General features: G+C 34.5%; 1 protein-coding gene across 1 annotated transcript in view; it reads left to right on the top strand.

Annotated features, from left to right (window-relative positions):
• The window catches only part of LOC150110121 (uncharacterized), a 443,476-nt gene that overhangs the window by 175,096 nt on the left and 244,477 nt on the right, over nt 1–23,903 (top strand). Inside the window, 2 exon segments of the mRNA XM_090397974.1 lie at nt 3,095–3,189; nt 19,158–19,343. Coding sequence (XP_090254100.1) covers nt 3,095–3,189; nt 19,158–19,343 — 281 coding nt within the window.

Below are 23,903 nucleotides of genomic sequence, written 5' to 3'. Positions count from 1 at the left end.
AAGTTTTATATCCAGGAATGGTAGGGAATTGTCATATTCAAGTTCGACTGTGAATTTTATATTCTTTCTCTTGGATTTTGTTATTTTTTCTGTCTTTGCAGACAACCTTATCGTATACCTCTAGCTAATTTTTTTTTTTTTTTTTTTTTTTTTTTTTTTTTTTTTTTCCATTGTTTGCCACTGATTTTCCATGGTTTGGTTTTTGTTTTCAAACTCTTTAATTTTTTCTTGAATAATATTTGAGTCTACAGTTCAATTTTTAACCTTTCAACCTTTTTTATGTCCTGCTCATATGAATACAGCTTGGTCTCCCAATTTCTACACTGAACTCTATGCTGTTTAGTTTTCATAGCATCTTGAGAAGAAAGTAAAAATCATTGAAGAACAAAAGTTTAAGCCAAATAAGAATTATCACATTAGATTTTCACTTTAAGACATCAAGAAAGTAGTATAAAGATAAGAATTATCATTATAGGTCAGTAAACAGAAAAGATCAGTTGCATTCTCATTGGTAAACCTATAAATCACATATGTTTTGGCTTAGTGATGATGGCAAATTAAATGTGGTAGGTAATGAATACACAAGGCTTGTAAACAGGGAGCATGTTGAATAAATTTGAATGTATATATAGAGAGAAATCTGCCAAACAATGGTATACAAGGCAGTGTTGAAAGCAATTTTAATCTATGGATCAGAGTTAGTCAGGAGACTATAGATATTAGAATTCTGAAGAAATAATTATAATATGGTTCTGTCACTGACAACAATTAGTTATGGTCAGTGGCAGAACCATATTAAAAATGAACATTTTAGTTGGAAAAGAAGTTGATATTATTAATATTTGGAAAAAAAGGTTATTGGGAACTGATCTAAAATGGTATGATCACTTAAGAATGGGAGATGAATAGTGAGCAAAAATGGCAGGGAAGAAAGATTCATAAGAAGATAAGGATCTAGATAGATTGAATTATACATCAGAATAGGGCTTTATAAGATCTGATTAACTACTCTTCTGGCCATGATATGTTCATTTTAACATTCAAATATGGATGCCAAGTGTCCATTGAAATTGTAATTACATTCAGATGCCATGAATAACATGGATATAAAGGATATGGATGATATATTTGATCCATATGGACTGATAAGTGCAGTAGTATATCTACTTTGCCAGTTAGATCAATATATATATATATATATATATATTGATTATCTTGGTTATTCTTTATTCAGAAATGCTGTTCTTGGAATTTGTTTCTGAGATCAGGAAATGAATTTTGAGGTATTTGAAATGAATAACTAGTTTTATCTTAAACAGCTCAGTCACTGTTAGTGCACCAGCTGGACTGCACTTTTGTTTTTCTCTAACTTTGAGGAATATTGCGTAAACTTTGGACTAATAATCTAGATAGGATTTATGTGGGGTAGTAACAATGGGTAATTATGGATTGCTGTTCTGTGCTGTCAAATGCATTATGTGCAAACATTAAAAAAAAATAAAAGTTTCATTTTACTGATATTTGTATAAATATTATTTCATAAAGATGTGTAATGTAAATTTAAAGAAATGGAGATATATTATGCAGCCAGCAAGCTGCTGCTATCTGTGCACCACATTCTGCTTGTGCCTTTTCTTTAGGTATTTTCATGGAAGGTTCTTCTTCATCAGACAGATTGCTGTCATTCCTCCAGGGATCTAAGAAGACAAGCAACTGCTAGTGAATATACATATGCAGTTCAGCTTCAATTTTTTTTATGTGAACTCCTGCCCATGTAAACCTGTAATTACATATTAGTATTGTGGGTGGCTAAGGAATTTTTTTTCTTCTGTTTTTTAAATTTTATAGATATTTTTCTATTTTTATTTATTTTTTTACTTAATGTGGAAACCCCTGCCCTTGAGACCAAATGTGGAACTTTTTCAAACTGCTTTAGGCCTCCAATAGGACAGTGGTCTCAACAGAATTCATACCTCCAGTCTGTTGGCTGGAGAGTGGATATACTTACCCCAACCAGCCAGGCTGGCATTACTGGCCAAATAAAATTACCAACCAAGTTTCTTATTCCCTTCCTCTTTCATTCTGTATGCCTTTGTTGTTTGTGATTAGCCTTCCCCCACAATGTTTTACACAAAAATATGATATAAAGCTCTTCAAAGAACATCAACAGGCTCCTTTCTCCTTAACCACTTGTCACACACACACACACACACAGCTGTGGTTTTCATGAATTGGTATCAGATGTATTAACAGTAATCTGTTCAGTTATTGAAAAAGGTACAATTTGACAATGTAACACTTATGCTGAAACCAAAATCCATATATTGGTTTTATAAAGTATTACTGCTGATATTTTCCAATTACAATGTTTTAAGATATGTAATAAGTATGTATTAATTATGAGTGTTATTCTTTTAGACAGACAGAGTATAGTTTTCCTTGGGTGTGATATTGTATGTTGCTTATTTTATAGATACAAAAGTCCTTAACAGTGAAGTCTTGCATAGAATTAGCTGTTGTAAATAAGTTTGATCTATAAAACAGTTCATTATAATTAATTTAGCATAAGTAGAGTTGAGCACAATTTATTGTTATAGTAAATATAATATAGAATATGATTTGAATATGAAGTTGAATATTTTGAACTCTTTAGTAAAACTGTTCAAACATTTACTAATTATATCCAAACTCCTTACATCAATAAAAGGCTGTTAAATTTAATTTACTGTACAGAGTATTTTTTCTTTTCCTTAATCTTTAAATTATGAAATTCCTAAACACAAGTTATAAAAAAATTGTTAACTTTTTACATGACCACTGCAAGACAAGAAAAGCATGTTATTCTCGTCGGTTAACTCTTTAACAGTCTACTGCATCTGCTGTCACACATCAGTAATCTTATGAAAAGTTGCAGTACAAGAGATGGGGGGGAGGGAGAAAAACAGAAATAGTTGCCATAAGAATTTCAAAAGAGAAACACCTACCTTGTAAAGAATACATTTAGGTATGAGGTGTTAATATTTTTAATGAAATAGGATTGCACAGCCATAAGATTTCATAATGAAATTTGACCTGAGAATAATTTCCTTTATAGCTGATGGATCTCCTGAAAACACTTTTCAAGGTATACCTTCAGAGTCAACAAAAGTTCAATCAAATTATTCCCAACAGTTATATTTCCCTTCAGCTGTAAGTGATTTTCTAAACATTTCTGAAAAACTCAGTAGGAAGCAATGTTTTTTATCTGTTGCCTTATTTTTTTTATAAATAAAACATGAATTTATAAGTAAGATTTAATAAAAAAATGCTTTAGATAATAATTAATTTATGATAATAATAATTGGTTTGATCAATTTTAACTATTTATGGATATTACATTTCTAAATAGAAAATAATATTTAATGTCTCTTGGGATGATTTTTATTTTTTTTAAATAAAATTTCTTTTTTTAAAGCTTCGTGTCCTTGTTCTATATATTTATGTGAACAGTATATAACTGTGTATAAAAGACAAAGTAAAGCAGAGGATGAGTCGGTAGAAAAGAGATGGGGGGGGGGGGGGGAACAGAAATAGTTGCTATAAGAATTTCAAAACAGAAACACCTACCTTGTAAAGAATACATTTAGATATGTGAGGTGTTAATATTTTTAATGAAATAGGATTGCACAGTCATAAGACTTCATAATGAAATTTGACCTGAGAATTTTTTACTTTGAAAGGTATTTATTTGTAATACATTTATTTGGAGACATCTGACACTTTAAAGGGATATTTTAATTTAATTTATTAGTAATTTTTTTCCATCAATAAACCATAATCACTATAATATAAGATTCATATTAACTGCAGTTATCTGCCTATACAAGGCAGATTTTGATAAGAAATTGATCTAAAAATATATAGATTTTTTAAAAAATCCTTCTAACTGAGTTTATGAACAGTTCTTTTACTCTGTCATTTTTTTATTTCAAAAATTAGCCTTTGGTACATGTGCAGCAAGCTAAAATATTGTATGTTTTTATCTGAACCAAATTCTTCCTATATTAAATTTTAACATGGAAAATACATCAGATTCCTGATGAGTGCCCTCAAAGCGTGTACAGGATATTATGATAGTACAGTATGAAAAGTTTATTACTAACTTTCTTTTAGTTTTTTCCTCCAAATTAGTCTTTTAATGTCAGGATTCTAGTATTGTCAGATCTTATATTTCATTCTTCTAAAGCATTTCTGACTGCATCAATCCACCAAGATCTTTGGCTTTCTGTGGGCCTTTTTCCTGACAGCTCCAAAAACACCTGTTTTGCTAATCTTTTCTATTCTGTTTACATGGCCATACCACTTGAGATTAGCTCTTTTCACACATTTCTGAATGTTAACAGTGTTAAGTTCTATCTTGAGATCTTCATTTTTTATGCTTCTGCCATTGATGCCATCTGATCATTCCCTTAATTTTTTTTCATATCTGTAGTCTCCAGTCTTTGATCAGCTATTTTATTTCCAACCCAGTTCTCAGATCCGTAAGGTAAAATAGGTGTGAACATACCTTGTATACAGCTGCTTTTGTGTTTTGACTAATTTCTCTCTTATTCCATATACATTTATTAATTGCATCCTTACTTTACCAGCTTTGCTTATTCATTTCTATCTCTATATTTAATTCATATTTTTATTTTCACATCTTCACTAAAATCATGCCTAAATAGCTGATTACTTTTTCTATAAGTTTCTCATTCAGGATGTATCTGATGTTTTCAGTGTTCCTGTCTTTCTTTTGATTGCTGATTTTCATACCAATTTTTTTGCAGCAGTTATTTAGTTCGGGTAAGGAATCCTGCAAAGTTGTACTGGCTTAATAATGAAGGGGATACAAATCCTTTGATGTTTATCTGCCAGTAAGTGAAACTCCAAGAACTAGGACTAAGATCTATGAGTTTCATACCGAAAAACTATCGGCAAATCCAAGTGTAAGTAACCACTTGGTAGTACAACACCAAGGCAACTCGTATCAAAGGGGGGAGCAAGCTCCCTCACTATCCTTGATATTTTCTCATAATGTAAAAACACAGCCCCTAGGGGATGTAATACTGTAATTACATTATGAGGAGAGGTCACTACCCAAACCAGTTTCAACCTTATGTATAGGTGAAGCGGGCTCTAAAAATAAGACGATCCCGAAAGATCGCCCAACTCAGCGTTGTTCCACTTGATGACAGGCTCACCCTGTCACCGAGAAGAACTTCTCAGCATTGGCTCTACCCAGTAGCAGGCTCACCCCACCACCAAGCAGAGCCATAATCTCAGCGGTGGCCCCACTCAGAGAGAGGCAAAAACCTACCTCCAAGTGGAGCCTCTCAAAGCCAGATCCGCCTCGCACCGGTTTCCACCCTCATTGGGGTCTCATCAGTGAGTAGATAGACCTGGAAGATAACTAGATTTAAGTGAAAAGAACTTGCATACCTTCACTATACGAATGCCATAGAGGTGTGCCTGTATATTATAACATAGAATAAAAGCCAAAAGGCTCTTTTTCTGGCAACCTTAATAATAATGAAGGGGGATACAAATCCTTTGATGTTTATCTGCCAGTAAGCGAAACTCTAAGAACTAGGACTAAGATCTATGAATTTTATACTGAAAAACTATCGGCAAATCCGAGTGTAAGTAACCACTTGGTAGTACAACACCAAGGCAACTCGTATCAAAGGTGGAGCAAGCTCCCTCACTAAGATAAACATCAAAGGATTTGTTTCCCCTTCATTATTATTAAGGTTGCCAGAAAAATAGCCTTTTGGCTTTTATTCTATGTTATAATATACAGGCATACCTTTATGGCATTCATATAGTGAAGGTATGCAAGTTCTTTTCACTTAAACCTTGTTATCTTCCAGGTCTACCTACTCACTGATGAGACTTCAAAAAAAGTTGAAACCGGTCTGGGTAGTGACCTCTCCTCATAATGTAATTACAGTATTACATCTCCTAGGGGCTGCGTTTTTACATTATGAGAAAATATCAAAGATAGTGAGGGAGCTTGCTCTACCTTTGATATGAGTTGCCTTGGTGTTGTACTACCAAGTGGTTACTTACACTTGGATTTGCCGATAGTTTTTCGGTATGACACTCGTAGATCTTAGTCCTAGTTCTTAGAGTTTCGCTTACCGGCAGATAAACATCAAAGGATTTGTATCCCCTTCATTATTATTAAGGTTGCCAGAAAAAGAGCCTTTTGGTTTTTATTCTATTGTACTGGTTTTATTTAAGATTTTATCATCTGCATAAAGTAAAGAGCATATGCCTTTTCTTCATAATGTGATCCTGTGTATTCTGGTTTCACATCTGAGTCAATCTCAAACTATCTTCCTTTATTTCCTTCAATTCTAACTGATGTCTTATAACTCAGATATTTACTTTTTTTTCTATGATTGACATGTCCCATTTACACCCTAGGAAAAATGTACTCTTAAAATTTTGCTTTGGGTAATCAGACAAATAGCAAAGTTTGAATTTTGGGAATGCATAAAGTAAAACTAGACACTTGGTTCTAAATTTAGAAGTCAGATAAAAACCATACCAGGTTTAAAATAATATAATTTTAAGTACATTTTTAGGGGTAATTTTGGAGATAAAATGATGAAAAACAGGGAGCATAACCAGAATTAAGAAATCCAGGAAATTTAAAATAAAATTTATGCAGACAAAAGTAGGAAACAAATGGGTGTGTTTATGATCTGACCACTGTTTCAATCAGAGTTGTCATCAGAAGGGCTTGTAAGTATAGTTGCCATTTACTTGTAAATATTAAATTTCCTTTTTGTTACTTTTTCAGCTTGAGCATTAGGAACATAAAATTCAGTTCTTTTATTTATTTATTTTTGTCCTGTCATTTCAAAAAGAATATTTGTGCATAAGTTGGATTGACTGCAATATTTGGAAGTGTGCACACATCTTACTATTAAGCTACTAACCTGTTTTTATCCAAAAAGAACATTAATCTATTCATATGAAAGTTTTTATTTCTTTATTTATAAAAAGATAAGTGGTCAGAATTTCCACCTACTTTTAAGACAATAATGAAATGTGTAATGGGAGGAGTCTCAAAGTCTCGCATTCTCTATCTCTGTATGTCTTTTGGATTTGTTTTTAATGCACTCACCTGTCTGATTGTTAACGTAAGTTATTTATTGCTGTAATTCTGATGTTCCACTTATTTTCTGAAGGGAATGATTTCAATTAGTCAATTTTTTATGCTAATATAGCATTCAACAGACATTCTTTCCACCCACAGGTTTTCGTCCAAATTTCTTTCCCTCATGGCTTGTACTATTCTTCTTTTCCAAGTTACTTAAAGTTTCCCACACTTTTCTCCATGGAGAAAACCAGTCAAATACTTTTTTTTCCCCATATATGGCATCCTTCTGATATGACTTTTTTACTGTCAAGTTTTTTTTTTTAATGACTATACTTCACCACCATATATCAAAATATTTGTCTATGATGGTCATCATAATAGTTTTCTTAGTTTTTTTCACGTACTTCTCAACTCCACAGATCCCTGTTTATCCTCTCTCTCGACTTATGATGTGATAATCCATGTTTTTTCCACAAGTGCTAGATTTATGCAGTATTGTCTAGATATTTAAAGTACTCAACTGATTTGATTTTTACTACTTGTGGTATATCCATGTCATACCTATATCCTGTTTTCATGAAGATTATCATGAGTCCTCCCAAAGCTTATGCTTATATTAACCTTTTTTTTTTTTTTAAGTCATGTATTCTACATTTCTGTCATGGGTTATTATCACCTGGTTGTCAGTGAAAAGTAAAGAATATGTCACTTGCCTCCTGATGCTGAGAACACCCATCCCTCAACAGAGTGTATCCTGTTCTCTAAGTACATTCTCTAAATAAATTTTAAAAATGGTTGTTTGTTTCAGGTTCATACCAAAGCACCAAGTTTCATCACCAGTAATAATGCTATCAAAAATAGCCAATTATGAAGAATGGTGCTGCTGTTTTTGATCTTCACCTAAAATTTGCAGAACTATCTTGGCAGAAATTTTTCTCATTCTCAAAATGCCCGTAAATCTCTCTCACTGTTTCTCTTACTAAATTTAATTCTTCTGCCATTGCTGCACCCTTTCCATATTTTCGCATGTTGGATTAATTTGTGGTTCTTTCATCATCGCTATAAACCACTCTCAACATGTCTAGAGTTTCCTTATGCTTTTGCCTAGCTTTGCACAGAACTCAATAGTAATGCACTTAAATTCACCCATTTTTCTGTTGAAAACAACAAACAAACATGCATATGCAAACCCTACTACAGCTTGTCAACTACTGGCTTGATTGTTTTAATACAACTCAAAGCAATAGCACAAATATGTCCAAACATGCACAGATGCATGGTTCTGCCTGACTCACCATACACAGAATAGGATGATGCTATGCCAGGTATTTATCACACCTTTTATAGGCAAATGGAGGAATGATGGATGCCAATTCCAATAAGCATCATTCATGGAAGTATTTGTAGAAAAGACCAAGAAGAAGCAGCAGGTGATCTATGAGATAATGATTGGGGGATCCATGAGATGAGTAGATCATTGATTAGTTGAATTGTCCTATTCTTAACAATAAGGATTTTTTGTAACTCATTATTGTAACTAAAGCCATTAAGGGAAATGCTACTGTCATTATGAACCAAGCAGAGTACAAGAGAAAAATGAATCAACTTCTTAAAGACTCTTCCACTTATCAGATCATAGATTGGGATCAAAGTGGGGGGGGGGGGGGGAATACACAAATTTTTTAAAAAAAGCTACATTTTGTACTAAAGAAATTACCAAAAAACTTAACCTTATCTTGTCACATGACCCAGATATAAAGGTCTCTGAAATTCACAAACCTTATACCCCCCTGCCTTTCCCTTTGTCCAGTAGTAGATAGCATAGACAGCCCCACCGACAAACTTATCCAAATCACTTTTCTCCCTTACTGGAACCCTCTCTCTTATCTATTAAAAATTCTTTGCACTTCAAAATACTAATAGAAAATTTAACTCTGACACCATAGTTTCAACATCACCTTACTTTTCACTACTGTACCTTTTGACAGAGACCCTTGACCTTAAGACTACCCCTGACATAATTGAATTATTCAGATTCACCATATATATATATATACAGGGTGTTCGGGATAAATTTGACAGTTTCGTAAGGAAAAAGAAAATCTTCTTTGTATCTATTAAATTTAATGAATTGACAAAAAAACATTACAGGCAGAGTTAATTACAATACTATCAACAAGATTTACTCAAAATAACCACCATTAGCATCGATCACAGCTTCAATTCTGCTTCGGAACCTCGAACAAGCTGATGCTACAGTCTCCCTGGGAAGGGCCGCAAAAACTGTTTTAATTTTATCCATTAACTGGGCTTTTGTATTACTGGAAGTGCGATTGGTGTCTTTTTCAACTGCGCCCCATACAAAATAATCCATGGGGTTAAGGTCTGGGGAGTTTGGAGGCCAAACATTTGGACTGGTGAAGTCGTAGAAATTTTCAGACAACCATTTTTGACTTTTCCCAGAGGTGTGGCAAGGGGCCGAATCCTGCTGCCATACATACGGCCTACCATTGGCTACCCTTGTTATCCAGGGCTTGACTACAGTTAGCAACTCCACGAACAAAGCCCGAATTCCAATGCCAGGGTTCTTCAACACCTGTTCCTGCAGATTTGCGAGGAATTCTGCTGTACGAACGCAATCAGATCGTCTGCTAGGGATCTTTCTTCTTGCTACATCCTCGTAGTCACCATTGCAAGTCTCTAGTTCATGCCTGATTGTTTTTACTGTATTCAGGGAGCATTGGGCAGCAGTCGTAATATCCTTATTTTGATGGCGGGCACGAATCATCATGATACAAGTTATTCTCTTCCATGATTCAGGTGGGTTCCAGCTATCCATCCTTTCTGACATCTTGTATATGAATGAAGAAGGGTCCAAACTTTTAAATGAAGAGAAGTGTGTGTTAATACATGTAACTTACGGAAAAATATAATTAATTATAAATATGTCAAATTTATCCCGAACACCCTGTATATATATATATATATATACATACACACATATACATATAGGTGGAAAGGGGGGGGGGGGGAATACACACACAGCTAGATCAGACTGCTATGGGTCTTCCCCCCAGCAAACTTCTATATGGAGCATTTTGAAAACCAAATACTCAACACAGCCACACTAAAACAGTTTGGCTCTGCTATGTTGATGATGTGTTTGCTGTTTGTCTTCATAGCCCAGACACATTAGATACTTTTTTGGTGCATCTTAACAGCCAACATCCTAAAATAAACTTCACCATAGAAAAAGAAAGTAATAATAGTCTCTCCTTTTTAGATATACTAGTGACGACTTCCTAATGGCTCATTATCTTTCTTCATCTACAGAAAACCCACTTATACCGGTAGATATTTACATAAATAATCACATTACCACCCTTTCCAATAGTATGGCATCCTCAACAACACTTGCTGAGCCAGGGCTATTTGTTTATGTGATACATCCCTTGAAACGGAGCTCAGGGACTTTCACAACTCTTTTTTAGCCAATGGCTACAGTCCATATAAAATAGATGTAATATTACATGTAACCCCTATTTCTCCTATACCCAATCATGTTAAGGATACATCAGAAAAAAATAGCCTATGCAAATATGATCTCCATACTACTTTCAAAACCCCTTCATTCAGATAGCTGCTTTCATGCATTCTCTTAAAGATTGACTACATCCTCTTGAATGTCCTGGAGTGCATAAAGTTCCTTGTGCTCAAAGTAGTTTAGTCTACTTTGGACAGACTGGTAGATCAGTTAACATATGCTTTGAAGAACACAAAAATTACATTTGAGAACATCTGCATGGCAAGTTGGGATTGGCAGACTATGTTCTGGATACTCCTTCACATAGGATTGGATGGACAAAAACATTTATATTACATAGAAGTCGTTACAGATCTGAGAGGCTATTCTTAGAATCTGCATCAACTCTGAAGCACTCTCCCAACCTTAACAACAATGGTTGCATTAATTTATCAAAATCTGGGAGACTATCTTTTTCTTCAAATTAACTTTATAGTTATCTGACCATATGGGATGCCATGTAAGGACATTAGGTGTTAGTTACAATTAAATGGTTTCTATAACTATTTAGTTTAGTGCCGTATGCTTGTCACAATTATCATTGTTTTTTAGAGGATGAAAGACCATGGATGTGATATGTTTGTATCAAGAAAGGTTAAATGTCAGTCCTCTGTTACCAAATACTACCAAAACAGTGCTTGACTGTTTTGGTAATATTGAATTTCATGAGATCATCTTCACCCAGTTGAAGCATGGCAGAGAGAGAGATTAGTGTTTCAGATGTTGGCTATGGAAGATCGAGCAGACTATCATGAGCAAAACTATTGATGAGGTTAAGGCCTTCTCTAGGGTCTTAATCTTATCCATAGTTTCAATTTTGCTGACGACATATCATTTATGCATAGGAGAAAGATAATAGATGAAAGAACAGAGATGGAAATACTTTCACATTGGTTGGGAAATCTGAAGCGAGGAGACCATTTGCCACGACATGTAGTGAATGTCCAGAGAAGAATTTACTATTTAATTATTAAGGATGAATATGGATCATAGAAGGTTGTAGTTGCTGAGTAGGCCTATGCCAGACCCAAGAAAATATCCAGAAAATATTGGACATGGCTAAAGTTTCTCTGAACATTTCTATGGCATGTGGCCATAGGATCATGATGAAGGTTTAGAGATCTGCTTTGGATCTGATGGAATTCTTGCGGCATTTTTTATGTGAATTTAATGCACAAAAGGTTTTTGTAAACATATATTTGTACCATGGGTGAGCTAAGGATTTTTTCTATTTTTTTATTAATTTTATATTTGTAGTAAAAAATATAAAATTCATAAACAATAGAAAAGTTTCCAGGCTATGTAAAAAAAAAAAAAAAAAAAAAAAAAAAAAAAAAAAAAAAAAAAAAAAATACATTTTTATTTATTTTTTACATATTCCGGAAACAATGCTCTTGGAACCAAACATGGAACTTTTTCATGTCTCATATAAACAGGACAGTGATCTCAAACTTCATGATGAAATTCATCTTCCACCTAAAGACAATCACAAACATCCTTGTCCATGGTAGGATTCTAACCCACAGCCTGTTGGTTGGAGAGCAGATACGCTAACCATTATGCAAACCGGGCCTGTAAATTTGCTGATTAATTGGTAGCCTACAGATGGTGGAGAATTTAACTATTAATCCTAGAATATTAATGTGATTTAGCAGACCCCCCCCCCCATACTGAGAGGAGGAGGACATTTGTGCAGGTGTTAGAGAAGATTGATGCAGGAGAAAAGTGATGTTGTGGTTCCATCTAGGTGTGAGAAAAGTGGAAGCTTAAATAGACAGAAATTCAGTTCAAATAACTTGTGAAGCATCAGAAAGAACATAATTCCTACTTGTACAAGAGGCACATTTTTGCATTTGGCTCACTTCTGATTAGAACTAGATCTGGCTTTATTAATGTCTTGCAATTGGACTTTTTTTTTTCTTTGAAAAATATTTGTGTGCCATTGGAAATTTTTACTTTTTGGAAAATGAAGTACTGATGAAATTTTTGATGGAACAGAGATGAAGACTTTCATTCTAAATGAGAATTATTTCTGCAAACTGATCAGAGTTATGAGTTTGGATGAGGAGATTGAAAATACAAGTCTATCTATAGAAAGGAGAAATCCCCATGTCTTCAGTATTGTATTAAAGGATATGATAGAAGTTAGAAAAGGTACCTTGACAAATCAATAGCCTGCTAACTCAGACTGAAACTTTATAAAGGTACCTTTTCTAGGAATCATCCCTCTCTCGGTAATTTCCATCATATCCTTTAGTACACACTGAAGATGTTGAGACTTCTACTTTTTCTTTATCAAGAGACATCAGTGGTACACTTTGAAAGAAAACTGATTAAGAAAAGGATAGGTGTGTAGGTTGGTGGTTGAGTGGACAGTTTGTATTAAGTCATCGCTAGTAGTAAGTACGCTGGCAACTCTTCCACCTTGATCATTGGAATTGGAAAGTCATTTCATTTGGATTTGTGGACACTAAGGAAGATAACCTTACTGTTTCTGTAGTCAGATTGCAGAAAATAGTAAGGTTATCTTTACTTTCAAGGGTTAAAATGTTAAAGATGCCAGAATGGGATTCATAATTTGGAGAGTATTAGAGGTGGCCAATTAATGGAGCAAGGAACCTTGAGCCAGAGAAGGTCATAAAAAGAGGATTCTAAATTTATCATTATCTGTTGAAATATTGAATTGCACCTGCACACAAATACTCATGTGAAAAGAATCATGTATAGTGCTATTTAAACAGCACTATACATGAAGCTTATTAGCTCTTTATATTTAAGTAACTTAATGGTTGCACCTGTTTGGAAACTCGTATAGCAGAGTATATAAATTCTTTTCGCTATACACTTTGGTATTAATTTGGTCTAGCTACTCACTGATGAAGCCTCAAAAAAGGCTGAAACCGGTCTGGGTAGTGACCTCCCACCATAATGTAATAACAACATACATTTCCTAGGAAATGTATTTTTACATTATGGAAAATACCTAAGAATAGGGATCAGAACTTTACCGCTTTTGCTGCGAGTCTTCCGGTATTGATACATATCAAGGTATACATACCTCATTTTCCCATACTCATATCTCACTTCCAAATGTAAAAATCGTTTGAAAGTAATCACTCCTGTATATAGTTTCTTTAGTTTCTCTTGTACATCTGTCACACAAAATTGCTTTTATTCTTAAGAAATATTTTTCACTCCAGCTGAATTAGCTGCATTTCAAAGTATTTAAATTCTCTTATTTGTTCTGTAGGTTTGCAATTCAAGATTAGTTCACAATTGAATCGAGGTTTTTTCCTCTGGAAGCACTTCTGTGAAATGTCCATATTTTTATTCATCTGTAGTATTAAGTGCGTAAATATTTCCTTTTCAAATAGCCTTAGTTTCTTAACGTAAGGACTTTTCAACTGAAAGTAAGTTAACATGGCCTCATGCAGAAGTGATGTACTAGGGGTCACTTGCATTAGCTCACGCTAGTGATCACCAATACTTTATGGTTTACTATATTCGGCATGAAACTCTCTGATTCCAATCTTTGAGTTTCTTATTCAGTTTTAAAACAATGTGGGATTTAATATCCCCTTAATTTAAATAATTCTAAAGGAATTTTAGAAAGAAAAGATGCATGGGGATTTTTCTTTGCTTTGATTCAGTTAATTTTAAACCATCTTGGGGGGGGGGTATTCTCAATTTTCCTTTTGATGTTTAATGATCTGTTAAGTCATTATGCATGAAGAAGTCTCTGTCTGTATCTATTTTTATTGCATCTTCATTTATTGTGTCTTCACTAGTCATTTCTATATTTGTACCAAGTGGAATATTCCCTTCTGGCATCTCCCATTATTGAAAGATAGTCATTTGGATTTATCTTTTATTTTTTGTAAATCTAAATAAAGGCATTGTATTCTTCCTCTCTTCTTTTCTCTTGGACATGGACAGGAGTAATAGTCAGGGAGACATGACTTATTTGTAATCTTAGTTCTAGAATTCACTTGCTGCACTATTTGCAATATGTTTTCCTTAACCGATTTTTGAATGAAATCGTACTCTGTTATTACTGCTTTTTTTTTTTTTTTTTAGAGTTTAGTCCAGATCTTGGTATTTGTGATGAATACTTCTTACATTCCAAGTAGCAACATTCCAGATATTCTTGTTTAGCTTCATTCTTTTTTTTTTTTGTTTCCTTGTCCTACTTATATTCATTATCCTGTCTGAGTCATTTTCCAGAGTGACAGTTTGATCCTGAGACCTTAGAGTTAAACAGCTGGTATGGTTACTGGCTTAATTTTGTGGTGTGGATGTTACCTTAAGACTTCCAAACTTGTCTTAAGTCTCCCCTCTTTCAACTATACCTGATCATGCTTCCTTCTTTGAGTCGGGGGTGGGGAGGGGCTATACCCACTCAATTCCTTAAGTTCTGAGATTTGCCACATGGAGGTAAGAGTGGGATTAGAGAGGAGAAACTAGGTGATCCCACTTGGGAGGATCGTGCATTGCACATCCTTTTCCCCCTTTTCGGCTAGGATTATTACTATTACAAAGCATTTGACTATTGCCAATACTACTTTTCCATGCTGAAACAAGGTATACATATGTCAGCTTAACTAATCTAAGCTATTTATAGCAGTAGTCAAGCAGCAATTTGTATAGAAAGAAAGAGAGACTACTTCCTAATCAATAAAGGTGGTAAATAAGATGTTTCCAACTGTTTCAAGTTTAGCTTTGCCACCTTCATGAAAAATCCCACTGAAATGAATTTTACAAAAACAAAAATTACTATTATCTCAAAAATACCAGTCTATCAGCATTGAATACATGTCTATATGGAACAATCCATCTCTATATAATACTCTATCTGGAACAAGGGTATTTGTTCCAGATAGACTATTCCTATCTGGAACAAATACCCTTCTGCTACGACAAGACCTAGAAATAAATCCTTTCCTTTAGTGTTACACAGCGATCAGCATTCATTTCAAACAAATTATGGAGACTGCAACTGTGTTAGACTTACTGCTTTTTTTTATTTTTATTTTTATTTTTTATTTTTATTTTTTTATTTTTTAAATTAGAGTTTAGTCCAGATCTTGGTATTTGTGATGAATGCTTCTTACATTCCAAGTAGCAACATTCCAGATATTCTTGTTTACAAAATTTACAAAATAATTACTTTCATTTCCTGATGTTTCATCCTTTCATATTAAGGTCATCATCTGAAGTATACACATATATGTACAGAGACAAACCATATTACATTTCAAACAGACAATGATTTGATCAACTGGCCAGTAGGATAGTTGATCATTTCTACTGGCCTGACCTCTAGTGGAAAAAAAAAGCATCAGCTAGATTATATTTATGACATTTTCATGAGAACAAATTCATATAGATAGTTTTATTACTCAAAAGTAGTGTCCTAATTTAACATGAAAGTTGTTATTTTAGAGTTAAGATCCTGGATTACTTATAGTCCTATTTATAATTAACTCTTGGATAAAAAGATTGTGGGTAGAATATGTGCCTTCCATATTCTTGGGATTTTTAGACCATTATTATTGTTAAGGTTAGAGTGGTTGATAAGAATTTCACAGACCTCCTTAAATTTATGTTCATACCACGTTAAAAGGCATCTGTTGTTCACAAAACGTGGTATGAACAACAGGTGCCTTTCCAGTCAATTCTATGTAGACTATTCAGGGCATGATCAAAAAGGCCTGATTGACCATAGTTATTAAATTTAATGTGCTGTTTATGTTCCTTTTTTTCAGATAGGAATTGTGCAACCTGTTTCACCTATATAGGGCAAATTACAGGTGCAATGAATACGGTATACTCTGGGGTGGACCTGCAGAGAAACGGATCCTTGGTTGAGTTGAATAAGTTCTTTAATTTTGCAGTGAAGTTTAAAGCTGGCATAAATTGTATTTCTGTAGTATTCTGTTTATTTTAGCTGATACTCCTTTAATGTATAGAATGGTTTTACAGTTTTATTTTAATCTAGTTTATTTTTGTTTTTAAGTGAGGTCTTATGAAGAATTTTGTTGCTGTTGTTCACTGGAGCAGATCTTCAAAGCCCTGTTTTTTGGTGTGTTAATGACACCTAGTTTTTGTGTTGGGTGGTGGTGGTAGGAGTTTGTGTATATTGGCCAGTTTGTAAGCTTCTGGTAAACACTGAAAGAAAGACTGCCAGAAGGAAGGTGTGTGACAAGTGTATCTAGAAAAGGAAGTGTGCTGACTTTCAATCCCAATTGTGAATTGTATGGATTTGTGTTGTTTGTTTAGGTGGTTGAGGAAAGTATCTAATGTCTGGCAGCCATGGGATTAGATGGCAAAAACATCAACATATCTAAGCCTGACTTGGGGTTTAAAAGTAAAGGAATCTAGAGCACATTGTTCAAAAAGCTTTCATATAAAAGTTAGCAATTGGGGGGGGGGGGGTAACGGTGAGCCCAGAGAAGGCATAGCTTTAATGCTTTAATAGAATATAGCTCTGATGTAGTTTTTTTTTTTTTTCCACTGGAGGTCAGGTCAGTAGAATAACGCTTGATCAAATGATCATCTCTTTTGCATACTGTTTGAAATGTAATATAGTTTGTCTCTATATATATGCATATACTTAAGATGATGACCTTAATATGAAGATCAAAACAGCAGGAAATTAAAGTAATTATTTCTAACACGATTATAGCTCCATAATTTGTTTGAAATGAACCTAGAAATACAGTCCAGAATAATCAAAACATGGAATAATTACCTGGAGATTAAGCCAGTGGATGAAGGGTGATTTGTCTATCTCTCTTAAAAGGAAGCTGACAGATTTCATTATAGTGCCAAAATAAATAAATAAAAAAAACACCCTTAGAATATGCCAAAGAGCAATGGAATGAAGTAATTTAGAAATTAAGAGCCTACAAGGTAAAAATTTAGACATAAGACCAATACAAAAATTGTTAATATTATTCACAAAGCCAAATAATTAAGGTGGAATTGGACTGGCCATGTAGCCAGAATGAAAGCCAACAGCTGAACAGTCCTCACTGCAGTTTGGATTTTCACACACACACACACAGAGAGAGAGAGAGAGAGAGAGACAAAGAAATCCAGAGCAAAACAGATGAGGTAAGGAAATGAGATCATAGGACTAGAAGGAAACAACTGGATGAAGATGGCCCATGAGGGAGAAAGTGAGAGGCCTTTTGCCTAGCAGTTGGGCTGATAACAACAATCACTTACTATATAACCATTCATTTTATTAAAAGCTTTTCTTTCTATTGCCAATAAAATTATATCTGTTATAGGTTTACAACTTTTTGTGGACAGGAGTCACATAAAAGGAAACATAAGCACAGATGTGCACAGTATATGTTGTGTACAACATGTACTGCAGACATTCATCCTCTAGAAAGAAAAAAAATCATATGCCAGCAATATGCCTCTCATTTGAATTCCTAGAGGAAGGGATGAAGCCTTTTTTGGAGAGGTGGGGGTTTGTTTGTTTTTGAACTTTTTAGAGTATTCAAGTATAAGAATTCAGATCTCAGTCACATCTTCCTGTTTATCCTAATTCAGTGTCATTCACTGTGTATCCCTATCCTTATTTATCTGATCTAACGATCTCTTCAGACACTTATCATATTACACTGCCCTGTTTTTGTGCTTTTTTTTTTGAGTGGCTTGTTTAAAAATCTTTAAATAATCTCTATTTCTGTTTAAGTTTAGAGGTGTAATTTTGCAACTATGCAGCATTTTCACAGTTCTATTGTTTTACTGCACTCTGCTTGGTTTGGGTTAATTTTCCAGCATTTGGAGTTTTATAACTCTTCTTAATCATACAGTTGATGGATTGTGATTGATAACATTATTTCTTAATTGCATAAATGTCAGTTCTATTTTTAGTTTTGGATTACCTCTTCCCTGTAAATGGGCATTCCATTGATTTGAAGTGCTTCCAATCATTCCTCCATTGTCCATTCTTCTCAACTTGTTTATCCTCCTTTTGCACATACTCTTCATGCTACATTGAAGTTTAACATAAATCCTTCTGCCTATTTCCATGCTATTCAAACCCCCAATGTCTCGCATAAGTTCTACTGCTTTGGTGAATTGCCATTGTATAAGCTATGTCTGGCTATTCAGCCTTTACTCATGGCTTTTAAGATATAAAAAAAAAACACCAGGGAACATTGAGTGAGATAGCCAGATACCTGAGACATACTTCCTTCCCACAGTATGATATAACCACATGAGATGCTTTAATAATGTTAATTTATTGTAAAGCTTAAAATTAAGAGTACTATTTTATTGTACTCTTAACATTGGTTTTATCTTACTTTTTTAATAATCTTGTACCAGTAAAATGTATACTTTCTGAAGTCTAATGTGTATTAGAATAAAATGAAAATTGCTTTTTTCTATAATGTGTGCATTTTCACATATAATTTTTAGCAGTTCATTCCTCAAACTACTTTGAGTGCAATACAGACGGCAGTAACGAGTCATCAGTTTGAACAATTTGCAGTTACTTCTGGTTATCAGCAATCAGCTACATATTCATCAGGACTTCAGCTGCCACAGAACTCACAGCAGTCTACAACGTTGACTTCACAGTTAACTGCACAGCAGCTGGTTCAGGTATGTATCAGAAATAGAAATCAGTTCTGTTTTGCACTTTTCCTTAATACTGGCACTCATCTTTTTTTAGATAAGTGTGTGTGTAAAACACTAAATTTTGGTGCATTATCTTTTTTCTCTCCTCTGTTATGGCATACTTTTAAAAACTTGTTCAAATATTTTAAGGAAGTGTGTATTAGACATTTCTGTAAAGTGAAGTGAATAATGTCAAACTGTGAAAAATATGTAAAAATAGATTTATTGCCTTTAGTATTTCGTCCTTGTTACAAGGACATCATCAGGAAAAATTAAAAAAGGAAATAATGATATTAAAAAAAACAACACTCAGAACTTTGACAAATATCACTTAGCATGTGTTTGCTACTCAAGTTCTTCTTAGTCACAGCTAAGTGAACAAAAGAAGTTTATAGGAAACAATGAGGAGTTATGCTAATTAAATACATAGGTTATACATCATTAAAAAAATTATAGACAGCTAATTGTGGAGAACATGGATATAAGCATAGCTTCTGTTTGACTGAGATTCAGGCACTGTTGTAAAGTTTACATGTTTTACCAGAAACAGATGGTTAAATTTAAATCTACTCAAGTGGAGTTTGTGTCTGATTTCAGCACATCCTGTGAGTTGTTCATTGACATGGAAAGCAAGACCAGATTAAACAGATTCCTTGTATTTAATGTAATCTTGATGTTCATGAATCCTAATCTCAGCAGAACATCCTATCCATACAAAATAAGAAGTAAGAGGATTGAGTTACTTGATATATGTGGCAAGGATAGGTTATGGTAGGTTGTTTATCCTCAGGATAGAAAAGAAGAGAGTTCTGAAATGCTTTGAAATTAGTGTGTAGTTTAAACTTATAAAGAATTCCTGTGGTTCATTGTGATGTTTGTTTGTTTAAGGTAGGGTATGGAAACAGTTCTGACATCTAGTTGCACTAAAGTTGAGGGATGATAATTATCTGTGATTTATTGAACAGAGGTCTGGTCATGTCTATTAGCAATCATAGTTGTTCTTATTTTGTTCATTTGTTTTGATAGAAATGATTCACTAGAACAGATGAAGTGAGCTCTGTGTATAAGAGGCATCAATACTGGTGATGGCAACACTGTTGTTGAGTGTAGAACAGCAAGCTTGATGCTCCTTTCTGCTGTAATAACAATATTATCATCATCACTAGAGCTAAGAAAAGCAATACCACTGTTTGCACGAATACTATCGAGTATAGCTGCAAGCTGAATACTTTGTTTAAGAATAGATCTACCTATATTGTAATCAGTAGATGGAACTCAGTCAATTAAACTGTTAAATAAATTTTTAGATTGAGTATAGTTTTGGGAGACATCTACAAATTAAGTTTTCATCATACCTAACCTTCACATATTTATGGTCTTCCTAAAGAAGGTCAGTACAGACAATCAGTAATGAGTCATTACTTTGAACAGTTTTGCACTTATATGTGGTTATCAGCAAGCTGCATATTCATCAAGATCTCAGCTATCATAGAATTTGTATCATTCTACAACATTACATTCTACAACCAACAAGACAGTATATAAGTGAGACAATACAATCAACCAGTAGTTTATTGTATTGATTCACCTATGTACTTACTATCTTGCTAAATTTCTTTCAAGTTTCATTTGCAATTCTGGCCATTCCAAATATCACATTAAAAATAACATTGATTTCAAGGATAAATTAAAGATCTGTGTTTGCTTAAAGTTGAAATAAGGATCTCTTTTGATTTGGTTTTCTTATTCACCAACATATCATTTCCATTGTTCAATTTTTAACCATAAAGTTAAGATTCTCCAGCAGATGTTAACTTTAAATGTACAGTCAATGCAGTCTATTTCACTGGCAGGCAAAACTAGTTAAACAAATTGAAACAATAGTTATGAGTTATCTTATCTTTCCTTTAGCAAACTATTTTAGGAACACCTAAAGTGCAAAATTTTATTACCATATTTGCTCAAACTGTATTTTGACTTTTTGTTTTTTGTGTTTTGAACTGGTTGGTTCTCTTCAGAGACCAGGCAAAAAACCTTAAGAGAGCAAAAACTCTCATTAGTACTAAGGAACTTGAAATGTCAGAGAAATATATTTTTTTGTAAGCGAACTCTCATTGGTGCGTAAAAGTAATTACTAAAATAAAGAGCCGAAAGGCTTCATTTTGGCGATGCAAAATTATATAGGCAAAGTGGAAATGTAGAAACTATGAAAGTTTCATAAAGTTGAACAGAGAGCTTACATGAATACATTCCCCGGCATTCACGAGTTGCCTTAGCGCAGACTACTTAGATGGCATAGGCACTGCCCAAGCATCTATATATTCACCTTTTATTAGTCCATTTTGATAAGGTTTCACTGGTCTGACAGCTGTTTCAAACTGGTTGGTTCTCTTCAGAGACCAGGCAGAAACCTTAAGAAAGTAAAAACTTATTAGTACTAAGGAACTTGAAATGTCAGAGAAATGTATTTTTCATAAGCGAACTCTCGTTCGCTTCTACCTTTTACTCACCAACCAAGAGTTTGCTTATGAAAAATACATTTATGCGAATATAACATCTTATGGTTTTATTTTGTAATATCGCCTGCTAATCATCTGGGTTTCATAAACACCAATTATGTCAACGTGATACTTCTGCAGTAATTCTTGGAACTTGCATAATTCTTAAAGTTTCACTTATTTGCCATGATACTTTTTAATATTGGTGATACCTATCATCGGTTCTGCCATCAGCATATATGTGTTCCAATAGCTGATGTTTCATTGTTTACCCTAGTATGCTGATGGAAATAGCACGGCTAATGTTTAACCGAACAGTGCCAAAGCTGGCATGTTAGCCAATACAGAATGCAATTTGGTTATGTAAGTCACAGTTGTTGTGGTGAGGACCGTATCGCTTCCACATATTGTCGTAAGTATTCATGACTGTAATCCGTGTGAAACCTACAGGGCCGGTTCGCCTGTTTGCAGGGATGAAAAACCAGAGTTTCCGGGTGAAAAAACCCTCTACCTATGTATGAGACTGGCTAACTCACCTTTTGTCGAGAGACCAGATAAAGGTTCTTTACCATAGACCGGAATCGAGCCCAGGTCTTTCCGACCAAAGGGCTTCGTCTATACCGACTGGACTATAGACAAAAGCTCTAAACTATTCTAAACTATTCTGCTATATAAATCCCCAAATACATTCAACATTGAAACACTGCTTACACATTTGGGGTAGTGCAACCAAAACATTTCTAAGATTGCTTGATGCTATTCATTGGACATTCTGATTAATTGATGACCTCTTTCTCAGATTTGTTCCATTCTCTTTTTGCTCATAGATGTTCGGTTTCTTTCTTATGCCAGTTCATAATGGCTTTTGAACTGAAGATGAGTTAGCCAATCTCATACAAAGATACAGGAATCCCCCCCACAGATTGGGTTTTTCATTCTGCAAAACAGGCACACCAGCCAGAACGCACATGTGTGCTTTTGCGCGCGCACACACACACACACACACAATGTATAGATATAATACTCGCCTCATAACCTTAGTTGCTTGGCCCATAAATCCAAAACAACCACAGTCTTATGCTTATTCTGTAGATACTTTCTTGTACAACTCTACTGATCTGGCTAAAATCATTCCACCTGTTTCCTTCAAGATTGTTCTTCCAATTGCCCGCTAGGCAATTCTGACCACAACCTAGTACTCATCTCCTCCCACATGCAACAACGCTTACACAGCCACTCCCATTCAAGAATAGCTTGGCATTATAATGCCAAGTGAGACAGCTTCAGCAACTTCTATGCCTCATTCCCATGGTTAGACTATTGCATTGCAAACATGCACTGAAGTCATAACCAAAGCAGGGGCGCGCCAGCCATGTGTGCAACGCACACAGGCACCAGGATAGTAAAGGTGCCAAAGAGGAAGAAATACTTATTAAAAAAAAAAAAAAAAAAAAACGTTTTTTTAAAGTGATTTTTTTATTGGGGGGGGGGGGTATAGGGGTGCCAACTAAAGTTTTGCACACAGACGCCAGACACTATTGGCATGCCCCTGAACCAAAGTAATCCTCACTGGCATGGAATCGTACATTACCCACAGTACTCTGACCTGCCATTCCCTAACTAAACCCTGGTTTTCCAAAAGATGTGCCAAGGCAGTACAAATAAAAAAAACCAAACATACCATCACCGTCTCAGATCAAGAACCCCCCCGTCCTCCTTTAGAGCTTATACCCAAGCCCGAAATAAATGCAAAAAACAATCAGTGCCCAAAACGGAGTTCGAAAGAGCAAAAAGCAGGATTATTAGCAGCCTGTCCAAATGGTAGCCAAGCCTTTTGATCTCTCGCCAAAGCAGTCAGCCATAACTTCTGCCCAACACTATTCCCACTGCTATCATATCCAGATGGCTCCATTGCATCATCTCCTACAGAAAAGGCTAACCTGGCCTCACACTTTGCCTCCATGCATTCACAATCGACAATGGCAAATGTCCCTCAACCATTCCAGATGCCCAACAAACAGTGCCGCTATATCCTTTTGCCAGAAAG

Source organism: Typopeltis vanoorti, chromosome 1, assembly GCF_054136105.1.
Source record: "Typopeltis vanoorti isolate ZY-2024b chromosome 1, IOZ_Tvanoo_1.0, whole genome shotgun sequence".
NCBI lineage: Eukaryota > Metazoa > Arthropoda > Arachnida > Uropygi > Thelyphonidae > Typopeltis > Typopeltis vanoorti.
This window is presented reverse-complemented; position numbering and strand designations above follow the sequence as displayed.